Consider the following 17983-nt stretch of genomic DNA (forward strand, 5'->3'; position numbering starts at 1 on the left):
ATTAACAAGAGAATTCTGAGTAAAACCAAAGTTACTTTCCCTAGTAACTAGTTACTTTGAAAGTAACGAGTAACTTGAAGTAACTGAGTTACTTTTTTAGAGAAGTAACTAGTAATGTAACTAAGTTACTAATTTAAAGTAACTTACCCAACACTGGATTTCAAGCACCCGTACGAACCCTGTAAATCATATACATAACAAAATTTCGAGAAGTATTTCAATATTTAGTAAAGTAAAACATATTCTGAACCACAAATCACTCCACATTCTCTACTGTTCACTGATTGCACCATATTTGCATTACTTACAAATATTCACTATCATCAATCTTTATATTACAAAACAGGGCCATAAGGATAATCCATAAAACTGGTTACAGAGATAATAGGTCTGCTAGATGATGTTAATGCAGCACTACGGACAACACCTACGGCCACCATTACCGAGACTAACAAGCTGACCTACAATACAGCAGCAGTGATCAGTGCTGATCAGATCAACATCAGGAAGAAGGAACACGAGAAGCTCGAGAAGTACCAAGGGCTCAGATAAGAGCTGGAGAAGATGTGGAGGGTGATGTGGTCCCCGTGGTAATCGGAGCACTAGGTGCGGTGACTCTGAAACTAGGCGAGTGGCTCCAGCAGAGCCCGGGAACAACATCGGAGATCTCTGTCCAGAAGAGCGCAGTCCTGGGAACAGCTAAGATACTGCGCAGGACCCTCAAGCTCCCAGGCCTCTGGTAGAGGACCCGAGCTTGAAGGATTGACCGCCCACAGGGGCGAGAGGGGATTTTTATATATTTAAAATAATAATAATAATAATAATAATAATACATGTTACATATAATGTAATTTTAATGAGGTATTTCTGTAGTGCACCCCCTTTCCATGTACTGGAAAGGGGGTGGGATTAAATAAGCTTATGCTTCTTCCTGCTCCCTTTTGAACATGAAGGTTTTTTGTTTGTTTGTTTGTTTCAGGGTTTTTTTTGTAGTTGTGGTTGCTTTGTTTTCCTTTTGTTTTGCTTCATTTGTTTGTCTCTTTTTTTATTTCTATGTGGTTGTATTTTTTAACATGTTCAAAATAAAGATTCAATTCAATTCAAGCTGAGGCCAGACTAGTTAAACATTTGGAACAGGTTCTGACTTTGGACCCATTTTACACAGTGTTGCTGGACTGGACTTTAGAAGATTGGGTCTGAACTTGGTTTTGGACCATCTTATAACCTCTTTGGGCTGTGACGTTAAACAGGTTTTGACACTTGTTTTGGACATGGTTTAGACTTGGACTGGCTCCTGGCTGTGGCTCTGCTTTGGGGCACAGTAGAATGGTTTGAAACTTGGTTTTGAACCTGACTTTTGGCTTGTTTCAAACTTGGCTTGGGTCTGGATCAGATTTTGCAATGATTTTGAAAGTTGGTGTTGGTTCTGAATCTGAATGGGTTTTAGACCATTTTCAAACTGCTTTAAGTGCTCAAGCCTGCAGAGGACAAACATACATGCGCCACTCCATGCTTTGTTTAACATCCACTATGTTGGTTGTAATGTTGCATCCGAACCATCAGACCAACCTTTAGGTGTGTCCCAGTAAACAAAGGAGTCTACCAGTGACCAGCCTTTGCGATAGTAGGCAGCAGTCAGCTCCAACCAATCAGCCTCCAGAGCACTGACCACGTGGCCTTTCCTGGAGACACGCATGGAGAGTGCCCCCTGGTGGTACTGACAGCCCAGAGAGTCCAGAGGAGCACAGCCAGGAGCCCATGAGTGGAAGAAGACCAGCAACCTCAAATCTGGAAGGAGAAGGAGCAAAAGTATGATTCATTTTACAATTGTTCTTTAAAAAAAAAAAACAAAGCACAAGGTTCAAGGGTGAAATTTTCTCGACCCTTTGGCAGTCTGACACATAACACCATTATTGTCACCATGGATGTGAACCTGAGGTTACACGACCAGTCAGAAAGTCCCCACACAAATATCTTGTCTTACCGGGACTGTAGGTGTTGTCATCCAGCTCTCTGTCTCCAGGCAGTGTTTCAGGAGGTGTTCGTGGAGGCGAGCGACAGGCCCTCTTTGGACTGTGCACCCGGCCATTGGTGATCCCACTCACCTGCTGGAGGACGGAGCCAATGAATCGAACCCCTCCCCGTGCACTGCTGTTCACCTACAGCAAAGATAAATACAGATTAAGAAGTTTAGATGAGGTGAATATATTTTCCAACATTTTCATTGTTTAAAAACCTTTTATAGCCATTAAAAGTATTTATTTATTAATATTTATTGCTTTTATCATACATTGACCTCCATTGATGTCTTGATCGTAACATATATACTAAAAATCCCTTTTTTATCCTTTGATCTGACTAAAGCACTGGTAAAGATGGCTGACCCTGTCGATGAGTGCTCTGACAGTGTCAGCCGTCAGCGAGTCTCCAGGTAAAGGCCACTCCTCCACCCTCAGCACCGGCACGCTGTGATACATGGATGCTGTCTGCTTACTGAAATCACATAACAAAGATAAGTGTTAGACCCCAGGGAGACTTGTTCAGCAGGTTCAGCTTCTTTCTCCAGGTCAGTGGTGCCAAACCTACTGAACCCATCCAGCTGGAGGTTCAGAGTCCAGCTGTCATTGTCACAGAGCTGCAGACACAAACAAATAAATCATTTACATGCTCAGCAGGCTGCTGCTACTGTAGTGATAAGAGTACGCACAGACAGTTGTAGCACCGTTTCAGCATCAAGGTAAATGTTTCACTTTGTTCTCATCAGTATGAGGAGACAGCGACTCGATACAAGAGCATAATACCACAGTCAGCCCCCCCCCAAAAAAACTATGTATTTTTCGGACCATAAGGCGCATTAAGCGAAACAAAACAGTCAGATAAGTCAAACTTTGCTCAGCTCATTCTTCTTGCTTTCTCCACTTCCGTACCAGTGATTCATTAGTGATTCATTAATGATTCATTAATGTTGAATTCTCTGGCAGCTACTCTATTCCCATGTTCTGGACATGAAAACAGGGTTTGATCTTTGGTTTCGTTCTATAATACTGGACTTATTTTTCTACCAAGGTTTGAACTTTGAGAGAGTTTAAACACGAGAGAAAAGTGTGAAAATGTTCATGCCTGTCTGAGAAAAGTAAATAAAGTGTGTAGTGAGGGGTTTTACAGCCTTAAAGCATCTATAATAACTGTAAAAAATAAAGTTCGCTACTTCGCGGATTTCACCTATCGCGGTTATTTTTAGAACATAACTCCTGCAATAAACGAGGGACCGCTGTACTGGTGTGATTTAAGTGTCTCTTGGTTCTGTCATATTTAAGCTTTTGGTGTTTCGGATAAGCTGGTAATCGTATTTATGATAGTCGTGTTCAGTCTCTCAGTCTCTTATTTATTGTTTCCACATCTCTTTATCGTTGTGTTTAGTGAGTAGTTCAGTCATCTGGTAATCGTGTTTAGTCTCATGGTGGCTCTACTGCAGGCAGAGTAGTCCAGTCTGTTTGGTTTAGTATGTTTAGTCTCTTGGTGTTTTTTTGTGTGACTTGACAGGCGTGTTGGTGGTAATCACATTTAGTTTCATGGTGGCTCTTTTGGACTCTTTGGTGCTTTGCGTCTCTCGCTGGTTGTGTTTGGCAGCACTCCCATTTAGTCTCTTATTGGTCGATTTGTGCAACTTTACAGTCATGTTGCTAATATTCACGTTTAGTTCTTCTGTGGTTGATTTCAGTCTCCTGGTAGTCCTATTTAGTCTGTTCGTGGTTGTTTTGTGTTGCTGGTAATCATGTTTAGACTCTCCTGGTTGTTTTGGCTTCCTTGGTGGCTGTTTTGTTTCTCGGTTTCATGTTTAGTTTCTTGGGAGTTTTTTTCCCCAACAGTAGTCGTGTTTAGTCTTGGAGGTTTCATTTCCCTTTGTAGTTAAGTCATGTTTATTCTGTTTGTGGTCGTTTCAGCTGTGTATGGTGATTCTGGGTCCCTTTGCGACTGTTGTGTGGGTATTGTGGTTTTGACCTTCCTGGTAGTGGTTTTTATGTCTCTTTGTGGTGGTTTTGTCGTCCCCTTGGGTCCCTCAGCCGGAGCCCAGTAGGCTTGAGAGATCAGACATACTGCATCCTCACTGGCTGCTGAGAGATCCCTGTTGCCAGGTGAATTTTAGCCAACAGAAACTGAACAGTAGTCAAACCAAAACACAGTCTCCTCTCTCTGCTAGCACGCAAATCAGACCTCTTACCAGCGATCTGCATTAAATATGCAGCTGACTTCATTTATCTTTCATATACCATCATGGCAAGAGCTTTCTTGGACCATGACTTACAAGAAAAAGAGGGAAAAAAATCAATAATAGGCCAGTTTTAAACTTTAAGATAAAGATGAAGTTGGACTAGGACTGGCGTACCTGGGTCTAGGACGGGCCAGGATGGCGCGGTAGAGCAGGCTGAAGGGAAGCGAGCGGGTCCGACCCACGGACAGGATGATGGGGTGAAGGGCAGCCAGGAGGTAGCCTTGTGTGTAGTATGGCTGTAGGGCCTGAGGCAGCTCAGACAGCGAGGACACATACTGGACTGTCGGACGGCTACCTGCACACACAGACATCATCTGCTCAGTTTTCAAACCTGCACTCACACACATCTGAAGACTTTGACACACAAACCATTTATTGATTATTCATAAGCCAATCCCACTTTTATGACGTCTGAAAATGACATGTGACCACCGGCTCCATCAATCACCTTCCATGATCTACCATCAAATAAACACCTTTCCCCTTACGACTCTGCAGCCTTAAAGGGAAGAGATCGTTTCCAAACTATGCCTGTCTTCTGTCTTCATTTTATCCATTTGTGAACCGTCAGAGGTGCGAAGTGAGCAGAGAGAGCTGGAGAGTTTGTGAATGGTGGAGTCTTGTGCCATTTTTCCTAAAGTCCTGGCTGGAAATCCATGCGGCTATCACCATACTTCCTGTGTCCACAAAGAGCAACTGTTCAGAGGGGTTTGGCTACATGCCGTTTGTGTGCGCACGCACGCACATTTAATGCATTCCAAGATTTTGAGAAACAATTTGCACATTTTGAAGAAAGGATGATTTAAAAAAAAGAAAAGAAAAAAGGAGAGACACGAATGACAAAGTGCCAGATCCTTCAGAGCCTCCTGTTTATACAGTCACATTGTGGAGATTCATTGTTTGTTCTGACAAAACCTCCACTAACTGAGCTTGACTGAGGGTTAGGGCATGTCAGCATCAACACAGCTTTGTGTGTACTTCTCATTATTCTGTGTACGACTCATGTTGTGGGTGGGTACCGTTGTTTAGGGTACATATGCAGAAAATTAATGTGGTTACAGTCTCCTGATGTCAACTCATGTTGCAGGGGAACAGGTTCCCACGAAGTGTATCAGTAGATATTAGGGTGAATACTGGGTTTGAGGCGATTGTATGGCGTGTGTGTGTGTGTGTGTGTGTGTGTGTGTGTGTGTGTGTGTGTGTGTGTGTGTGTGTGTGTGTAACAGTATTACTAATCTTGTGAGATACAAGTTTACACAAACAATGTCAATGTGGGGAATTCCCGTCTCCCTTACTGGGACAAACTCTGGATGAGACTTAAATTTAGGGATCAGAGTGAAAGTCTGTACAACAGCCTGTAAAGCAGTGAAAACAAGACTGTGTGTGTGTGTGTGTGTGTGTGTGTGTGTGTGTGTGTGTGTGTGTGTAAAAGATAGCAAAAAAGCTTTCACCCCACATTCTCATGAACAAACACCCAAGAGACCGGGCAGACCAGCATGCAGCTGACATCACTGCAGCCTGTGAATGAGCTGTCTGGCTGGCTCCCTTCATGAGAATGAAGACCACCAGAACCTCAATAAAACCAGTAAACGCCAGGGTCGGGCAACTGCTGCAACAGTTTACAGGCATTCCTGTGGGCTTAAACCCCGCTTTCAATGCTTGAGGTGAATTTAAATTTAACACATGTTGCAGCTGCTGGAAAACAGTGATGCAGCTCTAAAGAGAACTTGTACACAGGACAGCAGTCGTGAAATGAAGTGAATCAAAGTACCTCAACATGGACAAAGTCCCATAAAAAGTGGTAGTTTTCCTGGAATTTATGAATTTTAAATTATAAAAAAAAAGAAAAAGAAAAAGAAAAAGATCACATGTACATGATAAAAGTTAAATATTGCTAAGGCAGTTGTAGCGAGTAAATCCTATATTTTGATGCTACTGGTTCCTAATTGTTTGTTAGTAGACGTTGCTTTTACGTGCACTCAGTCACAGTTCACAGAGCCAAATCTTCGTTTCCATTTATATTCACGAGTCATTTATTTCGTCCGTTTATCTTTCCATTTCACAAAGACAACATTTAACCAGACTGAGCACAGCAGAAAACCGTTTGCCCCTTCTCATCAGCAAGACCTGAACAGAATTACCCTTGACCCTAAATAACCCCGTACCTGCCTCTGTCATAACAAGTACAGAAAATGAAATACAACCCCCTAATGGCAATAAAGATAGGGGCACAAGAAAAATGACTCCTACACCAGTTATCTTCTTATACTACTGTAGGAATTTATCTTCGGTTCTTTAGGCCAATGTAGCAGCTAATGTTCAATGGATTAGGCTAGTGTATCAGCTAATATTAACTTGTTTTACATGCTGTTAAATTGGTTAGGCTAACATAGCAGCTAATGTTATCTTGTTTAACATAATGTAGTACCTTATGTTAGCGCCTTGAAGCTAGGAATGTATCTTGTTTAAGCTAATGTTAAACGGTTTAGGACAACACAGCAGCTAATTTTAGCTTGTTTAGGATCATGTCACATCTTATGTTAGCTTATTTAGCTGAACATAGCGGTTTACATAGTTTGTTTAGGCTAATGACGCAGCTACTGTATCATGAAATGAGGCCTGTGGTATAGAGTGGCCACATCAGGAAAACAGACCACCACCACTGGAGTTCAGTGCTCCCAGGACGACTGTGTTAGTATCCAAATAAACCTCTAAACAAGGCTTTTGTGACAGCCTTTTGCTCGTCTCCTCCCCCGTTTCAATCCTCACACCCCCTCCCATTCTGCTGCCACTTGGCCCATGGACCCGCACACTGAGGTCTCTGTTCAGTGGGGTATGGGAGAAAAAGGAGGAGGTGGTGTAGGGGAGGAAGGAGGGAAGCTTAGAAAGGACGTGGTAAAAAAAGTAGAAGCCGTTCAAGAGTTGAATAACAGGAGGGCACACAGAGGGGTGACAGAGCTGAGAGAAAGGGAGGTAAAGCCAAAGGGGGATGGAGGGGGGAGCGGGTTACAAGATGGATTTCACAAACCCATGAAAGGTGTGAAAAAGAGAAAGCTGCCTAGCAACGAGGAGCAAAGACATGAAGAGCGACATCCACACTACTACCCTGAACACGTCTGGTTTTTAAGTCCTTGTATTGTTTGTAGTCGTGGAATAATAACAATCGGCAGGGAGAAAATCTAAGGTTCTGGAATGATAGAACCAAAGTTACATTTTCTGCATTAATTAAGAGAAATCTATAATACTGTAAAAGCAACAAATTAAGGTCACTTGAAGACTGTGTGCGTGTGATGGGGATTAAGAAACAGTTTGTTCCTTTATTAGATGCACATTTACTGGTTACTGGCAACAATTCAACAAAATCAGCAGCCTCTTCGGTGAGTTGCCCACCCGTGGATGAAGTTTCTTTCTCAGACCGTTGTGTGATGTCCATGTCAGTGGGGAGTCTGTCTGACTGAGACACTCCCAGAGGAGACAGTGAATGACACCGAGGACCACCACATTAACGACTCTGACAGATAAATGCCACACAGGGAGAACAGGGGCTAGCATACTTTGAACTTTTTTTTATGTGAAGTGACTGTCCTCTACTTACATACTTAACAGGGTTGGGGGAAAACAAAGATCTAGCATAGTATTGCAATATTTTGCATGACAAATAGGGATACCAAATATCTCTATTTTATTAAATTACTCAAAATACTCTGGGGCACTACAAATGAGGGGGCTCACCTCAGGTTCAGGACTCATCGTGAGCCGAGCAAACATATATTAAATGGTCTCAACCAAAAACCCAGCCAGCCAACACTGGGCACACTTAGCTCAGCGGTTCCCAACCTTTTTTGCGCCACGGTTTACGTCCGACAATATTTTCACAGACCAGCCTTTAAGGTGTTGCGGATAAATACAACAAAATAAAACCAGTACCGGTACCAAAAAAACAGAAGATTTATTCATAACACACAGGAAAAGACGCAGGGAAACCGAGTTAACGACAAAAACAATAAAAAAAAATGATAATAAAAACCCTAAAAACAAACATAAATTTCACACCCGAGCCTCAACTCTCGCGGCCCGGTTCCAAACAACTCACGGACCGATACCGGTCCGTGGCCCGGGGGTTGGGGACCGCTGACTTAGCTGACAAAACTACCTCATGATTCAGGGCAAAGTAAAGACTCAGCCACACAAGTGAAAACAGGAGAGCAACCTTTGGGCAAACTGCTGTCGCTCAGAGAGATTGTTGAAGGTTTGGACTTGACATGAAAGGCTGCAACTGTAATAGTTTAACATCAATTTCTTTGTAGACAGACGACTGATGTGCGATTTTTAATGATTTATTACGGTTAATTGATGTATTTCCAAAAACAGATTGCATGTATTTGCCAACTTGATCCCATCCAGTTGCAGACTGATAGCAGCCTGACTCCATGTTATGGCAGGATTTGGTAACAATGTTGCTGTGATTGACAATCTTTCTTTGAACCAACAACAACAACAACAACAAAAAAAACTCATATAGAAATGTCATATTATTGTTGGATACAACTGACACTGACAGTTTAACTTTCAGGACATTATTAGCATTTTTTTAAGGTGATAAATTACACGTGTCATTGAAAAATACTAAAAATCACAACGATATCGTATTGTGAGCAAAGTATTGTGAAATTGTATCTTGGCTTGTCTGGTGATTCCCTCTTCTACTAGTAAATGGATCGTGGACAGAGTCATTATCTTTGACATATCTTTTTTTAAAAATACCAGCGTAGTCTCACAAGTAATCTGTGTATAGGCAAAATGTCGGCCCCAAAAAACGATGGTACCATGAAACACTGTGTCTCATTAGCACACACACGCACAAAGTTTCCATAGCTACATGTTTATTAATTGATTATTAATGCAAACAATATTAATTCACACATTTTAGTTTTCAAAGCCACTATCAGCTCATCTGCTTCAAATATGAATGTTGCTGGTGAGGAACAGCAACTAATCAGCAGGCTCGAGAGGTGTGTGTGTGTGTGTGTGTGTGTGTGTGTCTGCAGTCTCCTGCAGCAGGCCTGGTACCAGAAAAAATGCGATTCAGGGTGTGTCTGAAATCAGTGGGTGTTGCACAAGTCCTGACATGATCACTGTTTGCCTAAAATCAGATCTGGATAAAAATGAGGAAAAACCAAAACAGCTTGAGCTCTTTAGCTGTTAACTCGCTTCATCAATTATAGGACACAAATACCTCCAAACTGCTGAACCTTTGATGATACACTATGTAATGTCTCCTGCTGGAGAAACCAGTCCACTGCTGCAAACACATCATGCAATAAAATGAGGCCCACGGATGGTTTCCTGTCATCATCTCCAGCTTTTTGAGTCAGGGACAGATCTGAATACTAGATCGGTGCATTTGCAGAAAGCAGCTTTCAGTTTCTCAGTTGACCAGCAAGCATGACTGCTGACTGCTGGCTGTTAACGTGCTCAATGCTAATGTTAGCTTTCCTAACATTAACCCCCCAAAAACCCCAACCAAAAAAAACAAAACAAAAAAACCACAACACATGTACTTTCAATATGGATCATTTCATATTATTCAGATCATTCATGTCATTCATGGTTACACTTTTAGCTCTGCATTGCCTTTCAGTGTCCTTGAAATCTCCTTCAAATTTAATACCTAAAACACAAACTTTAATCTGAAATGATCTGTCGTGGACCTTTAAATACTAGGATTAGACTGAGATTACAGACAACTGCGCTACCCTCTGGAGATGATAAATAGATCTGGCAGGCAGAAACAGTAAACGCCCCATCACAACTGGGACAGCCATCTGAGGCTGAGGTCAGTCAAACCACTTCACAACCCAATCCTCTCTCAGAGGAAAACGACTGAAATCACCGTCAGTCATGAATAAACATCACTCCAACCATCCTCCAGTTTACTGATGTGGTCCTCACGTCACCTTACATCACCATCTAATCCCTGATTCCCCTCAGTCCTGATCAGTTGTTGCACAAAGCTAGTCCATGAGCAGGGAAATACAGGACAAGGCTATTCTTCTGTCAGCACTGCTTCTAGCCTTAGGCAGTGGTTATGTACAGGAGTAACTCACTTGTCACAAGAACAAACAGGAGTTTGAAGGAGCATGCTACACAGGAACCTACAAAGCTACCTGGCATTTTTATTTGGGACAAACAAAAATAAGAAAACAATAAACTGTGTGGAAAACTGTTTCAAAAAGTGAAGGTAACACCACCACCAATCTGTTGGGACGTTTACTGTGTAGCTGATACCAGCTCATTTAAGTCCACTATTACAACAGGCTACATCATCGATCACTTTATGTGACAGGCTGAGTTAAGCTTAATGACGCTCTGTTTCTGGAAGACTAATCATTTTCTCTTCGTTCAGGAAGTCGTAAACAGGCTCCCAGGTCTTAAGAACATGTTGGGGTTTTTTTTTTAAAAAGAGCTATACATAATTCTTGTAATTTTTCCGTGCACCTTCTTGATTCATAGAATCTCTAGAACTGAGGTAAACAGTGCAAAGGTAAGACGACCCATAGAAGTGTGCCCGAAGTGTAAACACATGCTTAAACAAAGAGGAATTATCTTAGAGATGATTTATCCACCATTTAAAACGTTTTTAGAAAGTTTCATTTACAGATGGAAAATCTGTATTTTAGTGTGAAAGCCAGCAAAAACAGACGGGGGATGCTGTAAGTTTGTTGGAATAACAAGATCGGGATGCTCAGCGCTGTCCGGCTGTAAGACACACTGTGAGCAGTTTGCTATGAAAAGATCAATAACTGCAAAGACTCAGCTCGACATGCTTTCTTTACCCTACAGAAACAGAATATGCATAGCATATATGCTGTGTGTATACATATATATATATATATATGTATCCCTCCGCTAGTGATAATCACCTCAGGAAGCATTAGCCATTAGGCACTTTGATGTACTGCCTCGGGCTCCAGGCCCCAAATCCAGTCTCCTCTCAAAGTGGAATCAGGCCAAGCTGACTGGGATCACTGGGAGATACATGATGGGTGTGTGAGTGTGTGATCGCCACTATGTGTCCCAGAAATGCTTCACTGCTAAAAGGAGAGGTGATGATGTCCTTGAACAAGGGGTAGAGTTTCATTTATAAAATCCAGTTGTGATCCTACTTAAAAAAAAAAAAAAATCTAAAGATTTTCATACATATTTAGTGGATTTTATTTCCCCCAAAAGGCCCTCTGAGCCAAGGACAGGACCCTTTAACAATGAGGTCTTGTTTTCCCAGCACAGGGACCACACTCACCCTCTCTGCTCTGTTCAGTGAGAAAGCAGTGAGGCTGAGCTAACAACAAAGAGCAAAGCTCTTAAACCCAACATGTGACATTTGGGTTGCTCAGAGTACTGTTGAGTCAGTCTCAGCAGAATACAGTTCAGTTTTATTCATATAGCACCAGTTCAGGACAACAGCTGTCTCAAGGTGATTTTACATAGTAAGGACCCAACAACATTAGAAAAACAACAATGATCAGGACTGTGAGCAGCACTTGGCAACAGTGAGGTGAAAACGAACTCCCTTTTAAGAGGAAGTGAGCTCCAGCAGCACCAAGAGGGGCAGCTCTCTGCCTCCACCATACAGCTTTGTAATGTGTCACTTCCTGTTTGCCAGTGAGAGACCAATGTCCAGTGTAACTCAACCTTATTCAGGATGAGCCAAATTACTGACAAATTAATTAAATGAATAAACAGTATTCCGGGCAAAATGAGAAATGTTACATTTAAACATTTTTACAACTGGATGAGAGCCGACTTTCTCACTGCCCCACAATCCCACTAGTGCACTTCACTGTGGGATGTTTCCTAGGTTTGCATATTACAACATTTCCCAACATTTGGCATAATACTGGACAAACAACACAATTTTTAGAGGTACTAACAAAAATCTACCTAAATACTAAACAAACATAAAGATACCCAGTGATCCAACTGTGAACCTCTGTATATTGTATATTTTATTTTATTGTATTATGTGTATATATATACATATACATATATATATATATACATATACATATATATATATATACATATACATATATATATATATATATATATATATATATATATATGTACACACACACACACACACACACACACGCATATATGTATATATACATATTTGGTATATATATTCAGTAATGCACATACATTCTTATATTTGTACATAATTTATTCTCATAATTCTCAGATTCTTATTGTACTTTGCACACAAGAATTTCACTCACATGTGCTGTACCAGTGTAGCAGCACATGTGATGTGACAATAAAAGTGATTTGATGTGTTTCATAAATAAATATGCACAGGCATAAAGTTCAACCTGACCTCTGGTGGCTGTAAGACACCTGCAGGCCAGGTGCTCATCAGGAATGTTAGTCACGCTCTCAAACATTAAACCTACATAAAATCTGTCCTTAAAAAAATCCAACTGAAATCTGATCACCAGCCAGTAAATGTGGTGCACATTTGGTGGCACAGATTGGCTTTTTGAGGATCATTTTCGTGGCTCATTTGGCAAGAAGAAATCCGACTGACTAAACCACTACAGACACCCCCCCCCTTTTTTTTTTAAATGCACAAAATCATAAAATGGGGAGATTAACAGTCTGTACTAGAGCTTCACAGGCTGGAATCATTCCAGTTTATCTTTAGCTGTGCCAATTATGGAGCTTCACACTCAGCAAGAGATATTTGCACATTTCAAGATTCCATGACACGGATCCAAGAATACAGGAAGCCTGAACATTAATGTGCTATTCTCAAAGAAGCCACCTTCAGACAAACAGTCATGAGCATGCAGTGCTTCTGAGCCTCGTGTCGAGGTTTGACAGAGATATAAGTGACCGAGATTTACAGGATAACTTCAGATTGTTTATTAATACTCATATTGTCATTTAAGCCCACTAGTCCTGGTGTGATCCATCACTTTGCTGCTCAGCACAAATTAATTTTGTGTTACAGAAATGAATCCGCTGTGAAGCAAGGACTTCTCACAAAGCTCATTATTGTTGTTACTCGTGTGAACCAGAGTTTGTCTAAAGTAGATCTCTGACTCACACACACTCAGTCTAAAATACTGTATTTATAAGTGTGTCTGAGGGCAAAACCCATGACTGCCCGCTCACGACTGGCTCAGAGAACCAGAAGATTTAGAATAATTTTCCACAGTGGGTCATGAACCCACTGCTGGTGGGTTATACACAGAGCTGTCAACAAGAAAAGTTCCCATGGCAACATTAAATGTTCCACAGAACATATAGAACAATCCAACGAACCTGTTACTTTTATTCACCCATATGTTATGTAGTATCTAAAGTATACTAATAAAGTTAATCACCATCTGAACTACTTTTTAGAACCGTTCCTTAAGTACAAGTACCAACAACACACTACGACAACACCTCACTGCACGTCAGACTGTGTATTATTGGTAAAGTGCAGTTAAAGTAAAAGTAATGATTCTGATGAACAAATGTTCCATCAGTGTTATACAGATCAATATTACTGCTGCAGATGTTTAAGGCTGTGTTCAGATACTATGGTTAACTGTCACTACCTAAGGCAGGAATTAAAATCTTAATGAAACATTAAGGTGGCGTATTAGCAAAAACATAAAAAAATCCTATACTTAGCCACTAATTTTATAATACATTTCACCAAAACTACTACTGTTACTACTACTACAAAAATAATAAAGATTATAATAGCAACTATAATAGTGCAGAGAAATCTGCAGCTTTATCGGTCAATAATGGCAGTTCAAACAATGGTAGCTTCTACTGCTACCTTCTTGCAGACAGCACAGCAGGAGCACTTTGCTGCCCTGACCTCCTCTAGCTTTGACCGCAGTACTTCTCCCCCGATTCATCATTGTGCTGGCCTGACGTTCACGTGCTCAGCTCCCATTCAGAACTTAATCACCATTTCCTTCCAAATAGGTCACAGTGAAAACAGCCAGTCGGGAGACCAGATGAAGGGATTAGCCTTGAAAAACAGCAACCTTCGCATATGTTCAAATGAAACTCCACATCAGAGTAGGTGGGGTTGTTTACTCTGGAAGGATGCTGCATTCACCTGCATAAGAAGGTACCTCAATCTGTGTGTCCGTGTGTTTGCTGAGGTAACAAGTGACTAGCAAAGGCAAGGAGGAGGGGACAAAAAAAAAAAAAAACCTTGGGTGACCTATTTCACGATAGGCTGGGCAAACAGCCCCGTTACCAGGAGAAACCAGGAGTTAGATGCTAACTCATTACATGTATGCTAAACACTCGAAAGTAAACTAACAGGTCAGCTCCTTTTTTTCTAAAACAGTGATCTGGACATCAGATGCTTCCTGTCTGGCTGTAAGGTGCTTTTATTACACTTTTCCCCGGGGAATAACAAACTACAGTATCATAACATCTGCTATTTATTGTTATTTTAGGGCCAAATAAACAAGAGGAACACTTCAATTAGAAAAAGGAACACTTTCAGGCTTTTGTTAAGAGGAAACGGGAAAGAACCTGAACTATTTGTTCAGCTGAAGGGTCCATTAAAATTAGCAACAATGGTTTACTTTGAGGCCAGTGTAAGAGGTATCAGAAGCAAACTAGAGATGCAACTGCATTTGAATTAGGTGCACTTGTCTTATCTAAGCAACAGCCCGAAAATATGCACTTTATACATTTATAAAACAGAGGAGAATACAAAAAACAGCCAAATGCCAGATGTTTAGTCCTTTTAATTTGAAAAACTGACAACAAGCCTACAGCTACAACAGCTGACCAAAAATGTTCAATCAACATTTTGAATAATCAAATCACTGCCTCAGCTCAAGAACACGTCACAGCATGCTTGATTGTAGGGCTGGGAGATTAGCTAAAAGTTAACCTCTTCAGATCCTCTAACCGATATAATCTGCCGGCGTTGGTTACTGTTTTTGTTTTTAAATTCTGTTAATACTTCCCCCATTATATCTTGTCACATGACTCTGCCCTGTCCAGTCTGTGACATGGTGACAGCAGGAAAAGTCAAACACTGAGCAGACACTAATAATAACAATAATAATAATAAAAAAACCCCACTAATAATACAATGATATTTTTGTTTGTTTTAAAGTTGTTTCATTTGTTCTGAGCATCAGTTAAGAATCCACCAAAACTGTTGCCATTTGCTGTCAATGAATTGATTAATCAACTAATCGTTTTAACTTTGAAGCACTTGAAAAATGTTAAAAGTGAAATGTAAAATATCTTCTCATGAATCATTTGTTGTATAAAACAGTAAAAATTCCCATAGTGAAAACATGTCCCAATATCAGTGTAAACGATAAGATTACGCAAATAGATTTCTGATAAGACAAAGAAAACCTGCTATGTGGTCATGAATATGATGTTGCAACACAAAAAGCGACGGACTATCAGAAACTGTTAGTGGATCATTTTCTGTCAGTCCGTTCATCTTTGCTGTAATTTGTATTCTGAGTGTGAAGCAACACTGGATGAATGGAGAATATCATCGTTATGCGAAATGTGTGCAGCTCTAAAACACTGATGGGACACCTTCAAACAAGACATTTTCTGTCAACTAATCGATTGATGGATTAAATATGTCACACGCCTACCTTCCAAGCTGAAGTCTAGCAGTACATACTCGTACACGGTGTCTGTTTTGGTCTCCACCTGCGGTCTCTTCAAGGTGGAGTAGATTTTCCCGGGGCTGCTATCCTCCGGGTCTTCTAGTTTCCGCAAGCCGCAGCCCATGGCCTCCAAGGCGGGGACTGGCGTTAGTGTGGTGGGAGCACCGGAGGAGACTCAGCCTGTCTTTAGCTCGCAACTTCAACTGGACCGCCCCATCCCGCCTCGGTCCACGCTGTTGATTCCTTGAAATTTATTTTGAATTTCCTCTGAAAAATAGCAGGAAAGGCTTTTGCTCGGTGGTTTTAAGAAAAGAAGTTAAAAAAAGGCCCGAGAGATGACTTCATAAAGCGGCTAATGCTTAAAGAGTACACCGCTGAAGTGGCTGCACGTCAGGAGCGTGGAGAGGAGGAGCGCGATCCTTGGAGAAAAGTTTCCCTCTACAAACAAGCTAGCAAAAACGCACCAAGAATACAACTTCCGCTAAAAATTCAAAGTAAAATAAGAGAAACAGGAAACGACTCATTCAATGTCAATTACATTTGAATGCACGTAAGGTTTGAGGATTCTACAAACACTACTGCTTTGCTTCATTAGGTGGTTCACTTTCACACCTTCGCCATTTTTGGCGAATAATAAAAAATTATAAAATATTTAAAGTATAAAAAGTATAAATATAAAAACTGACATAAACACTTATACTTGTTGCTCATGTGTCGTCTGAGATGATAAAATTAGTAAATATCAAAACTTAAAAGCACAAGGAAATGCAAAATATGACTATTATATGCTATACTATTATAAGAATGAATCAATTACTTCTCAGAACCAAACAGAACAAAAACTTAGACCCAAGCACCCAAGAACCAACGACCATGACTAAAAGGGTATGTTTTCTGCTTTCTTGTGTTTTCTGTTTTGCTGTTGAGTTGCTTTCAAAGACTGTGCGGGTTTTAAAGCCTCTTTTTAGTTTACTTTGGTCTGTTTGTTTCATGGAGGCCATTATGTGTCTCTTTGTGTTGTTCTGCATGTTTTTATTGAAGGTTTTCTTTCTATTTGTTGTCGTTTTCACTGTTGGGGTTATTAGTCGAAAAAATAAAGTATTGCACACTACTTTTCTTAAAAGTCATGCAGTGCATTACTGTCTTACTCTCTGAAGAAAGTAATTTATTACACTAGTCATTACGTCACGTTTGTGTTACTCACTAACATGACCTGAAGTGCACTTTCACATGATTACCATTAACGTTTAAGTTTGAACATAGTGCTGCTAACATAAAGCAAAAAGTGGTTTAAAGCCAGTCCAAAGAGACTTCAGTGTCCCCACAGTGATTCCACCATAGAAACATACAGGTAGAAAAGTCTACAATGCTACAAGCCGACTCCTCATCCCTCAGTAGATGTTTGCAAAGAGTTTAATGCTTTGATGCATTTTGCACTTTATCGTTGCACTTTTGTACTTTGGTGCAATAAAAATCTGCAAATCTCTGCTTCTCAAAAGTTAGAGACCGCTCCACCACTGTCCTCCTCACTGCACACAAACCACAATCAGCTGACTGTAGCACAACTGTGCAGGAAGAAAAGGACACATTTGATGCTGGTGTGTAGACAACTCAAGAACCTTTGTGATGCAAGCAACAAGATAATTGCAATCATGAAGTGATTACTGAGTTCAGTACAATAACTTGTTGCACTGCAGTGAAAAATGTTACACTGAAACATGTTTTACTTCCCTCCTTTGGCCATAACGATGAAAGCATCTTTACAGCATTTTGCGCCTCTTATGATAGTTATTATGACTCAGAGATATTGACTAAAGAGAATTAAAAGAGAACTGTTGGATAACTTTTAGTACTCAAAGACACTCATCCTTTCTGAATAATGAAACGACAGCAAAATAACTAAAGAGAGTTTGAGTCAGAAGTTTTTGTCGTCACAAAAATGATAGCAAGTAGAGCGGAAACCAGAGAGAAATTCAGGTGTTGGAGACGTGTGACCCAGCTTAAACTGTCAAACACATTATTAAGGAGCAGCAGTTCTTTG

General features: G+C 40.7%; 1 protein-coding gene across 1 annotated transcript in view; it reads right to left on the reverse strand.

The window, feature by feature from the left end:
• rftn2 (raftlin family member 2) overlaps positions 1-16393 on the reverse strand; it is a 32581-nt gene extending 16188 nt beyond the window's left edge. Inside the window, exons 1-5 of the mRNA XM_003456275.5 lie at positions 15928-16393; positions 4388-4568; positions 2385-2493; positions 1985-2159; positions 1570-1788 (exon numbers count right to left, since the gene is read on the reverse strand). Of these exons, the coding sequence (XP_003456323.1) occupies positions 1570-1788; positions 1985-2159; positions 2385-2493; positions 4388-4568; positions 15928-16066 (823 nt within the window). The 5' untranslated portion in view covers positions 16067-16393. The remainder of the gene's footprint in view (positions 1-1569; positions 1789-1984; positions 2160-2384; positions 2494-4387; positions 4569-15927) is intronic.
• Between the last annotated feature and the right edge of the window lie 1590 nt (positions 16394-17983).

Source organism: Oreochromis niloticus, linkage group LG16 (assembly GCF_001858045.2).
Source record: "Oreochromis niloticus isolate F11D_XX linkage group LG16, O_niloticus_UMD_NMBU, whole genome shotgun sequence".
Lineage (NCBI taxonomy): Eukaryota > Metazoa > Chordata > Actinopteri > Cichliformes > Cichlidae > Oreochromis > Oreochromis niloticus.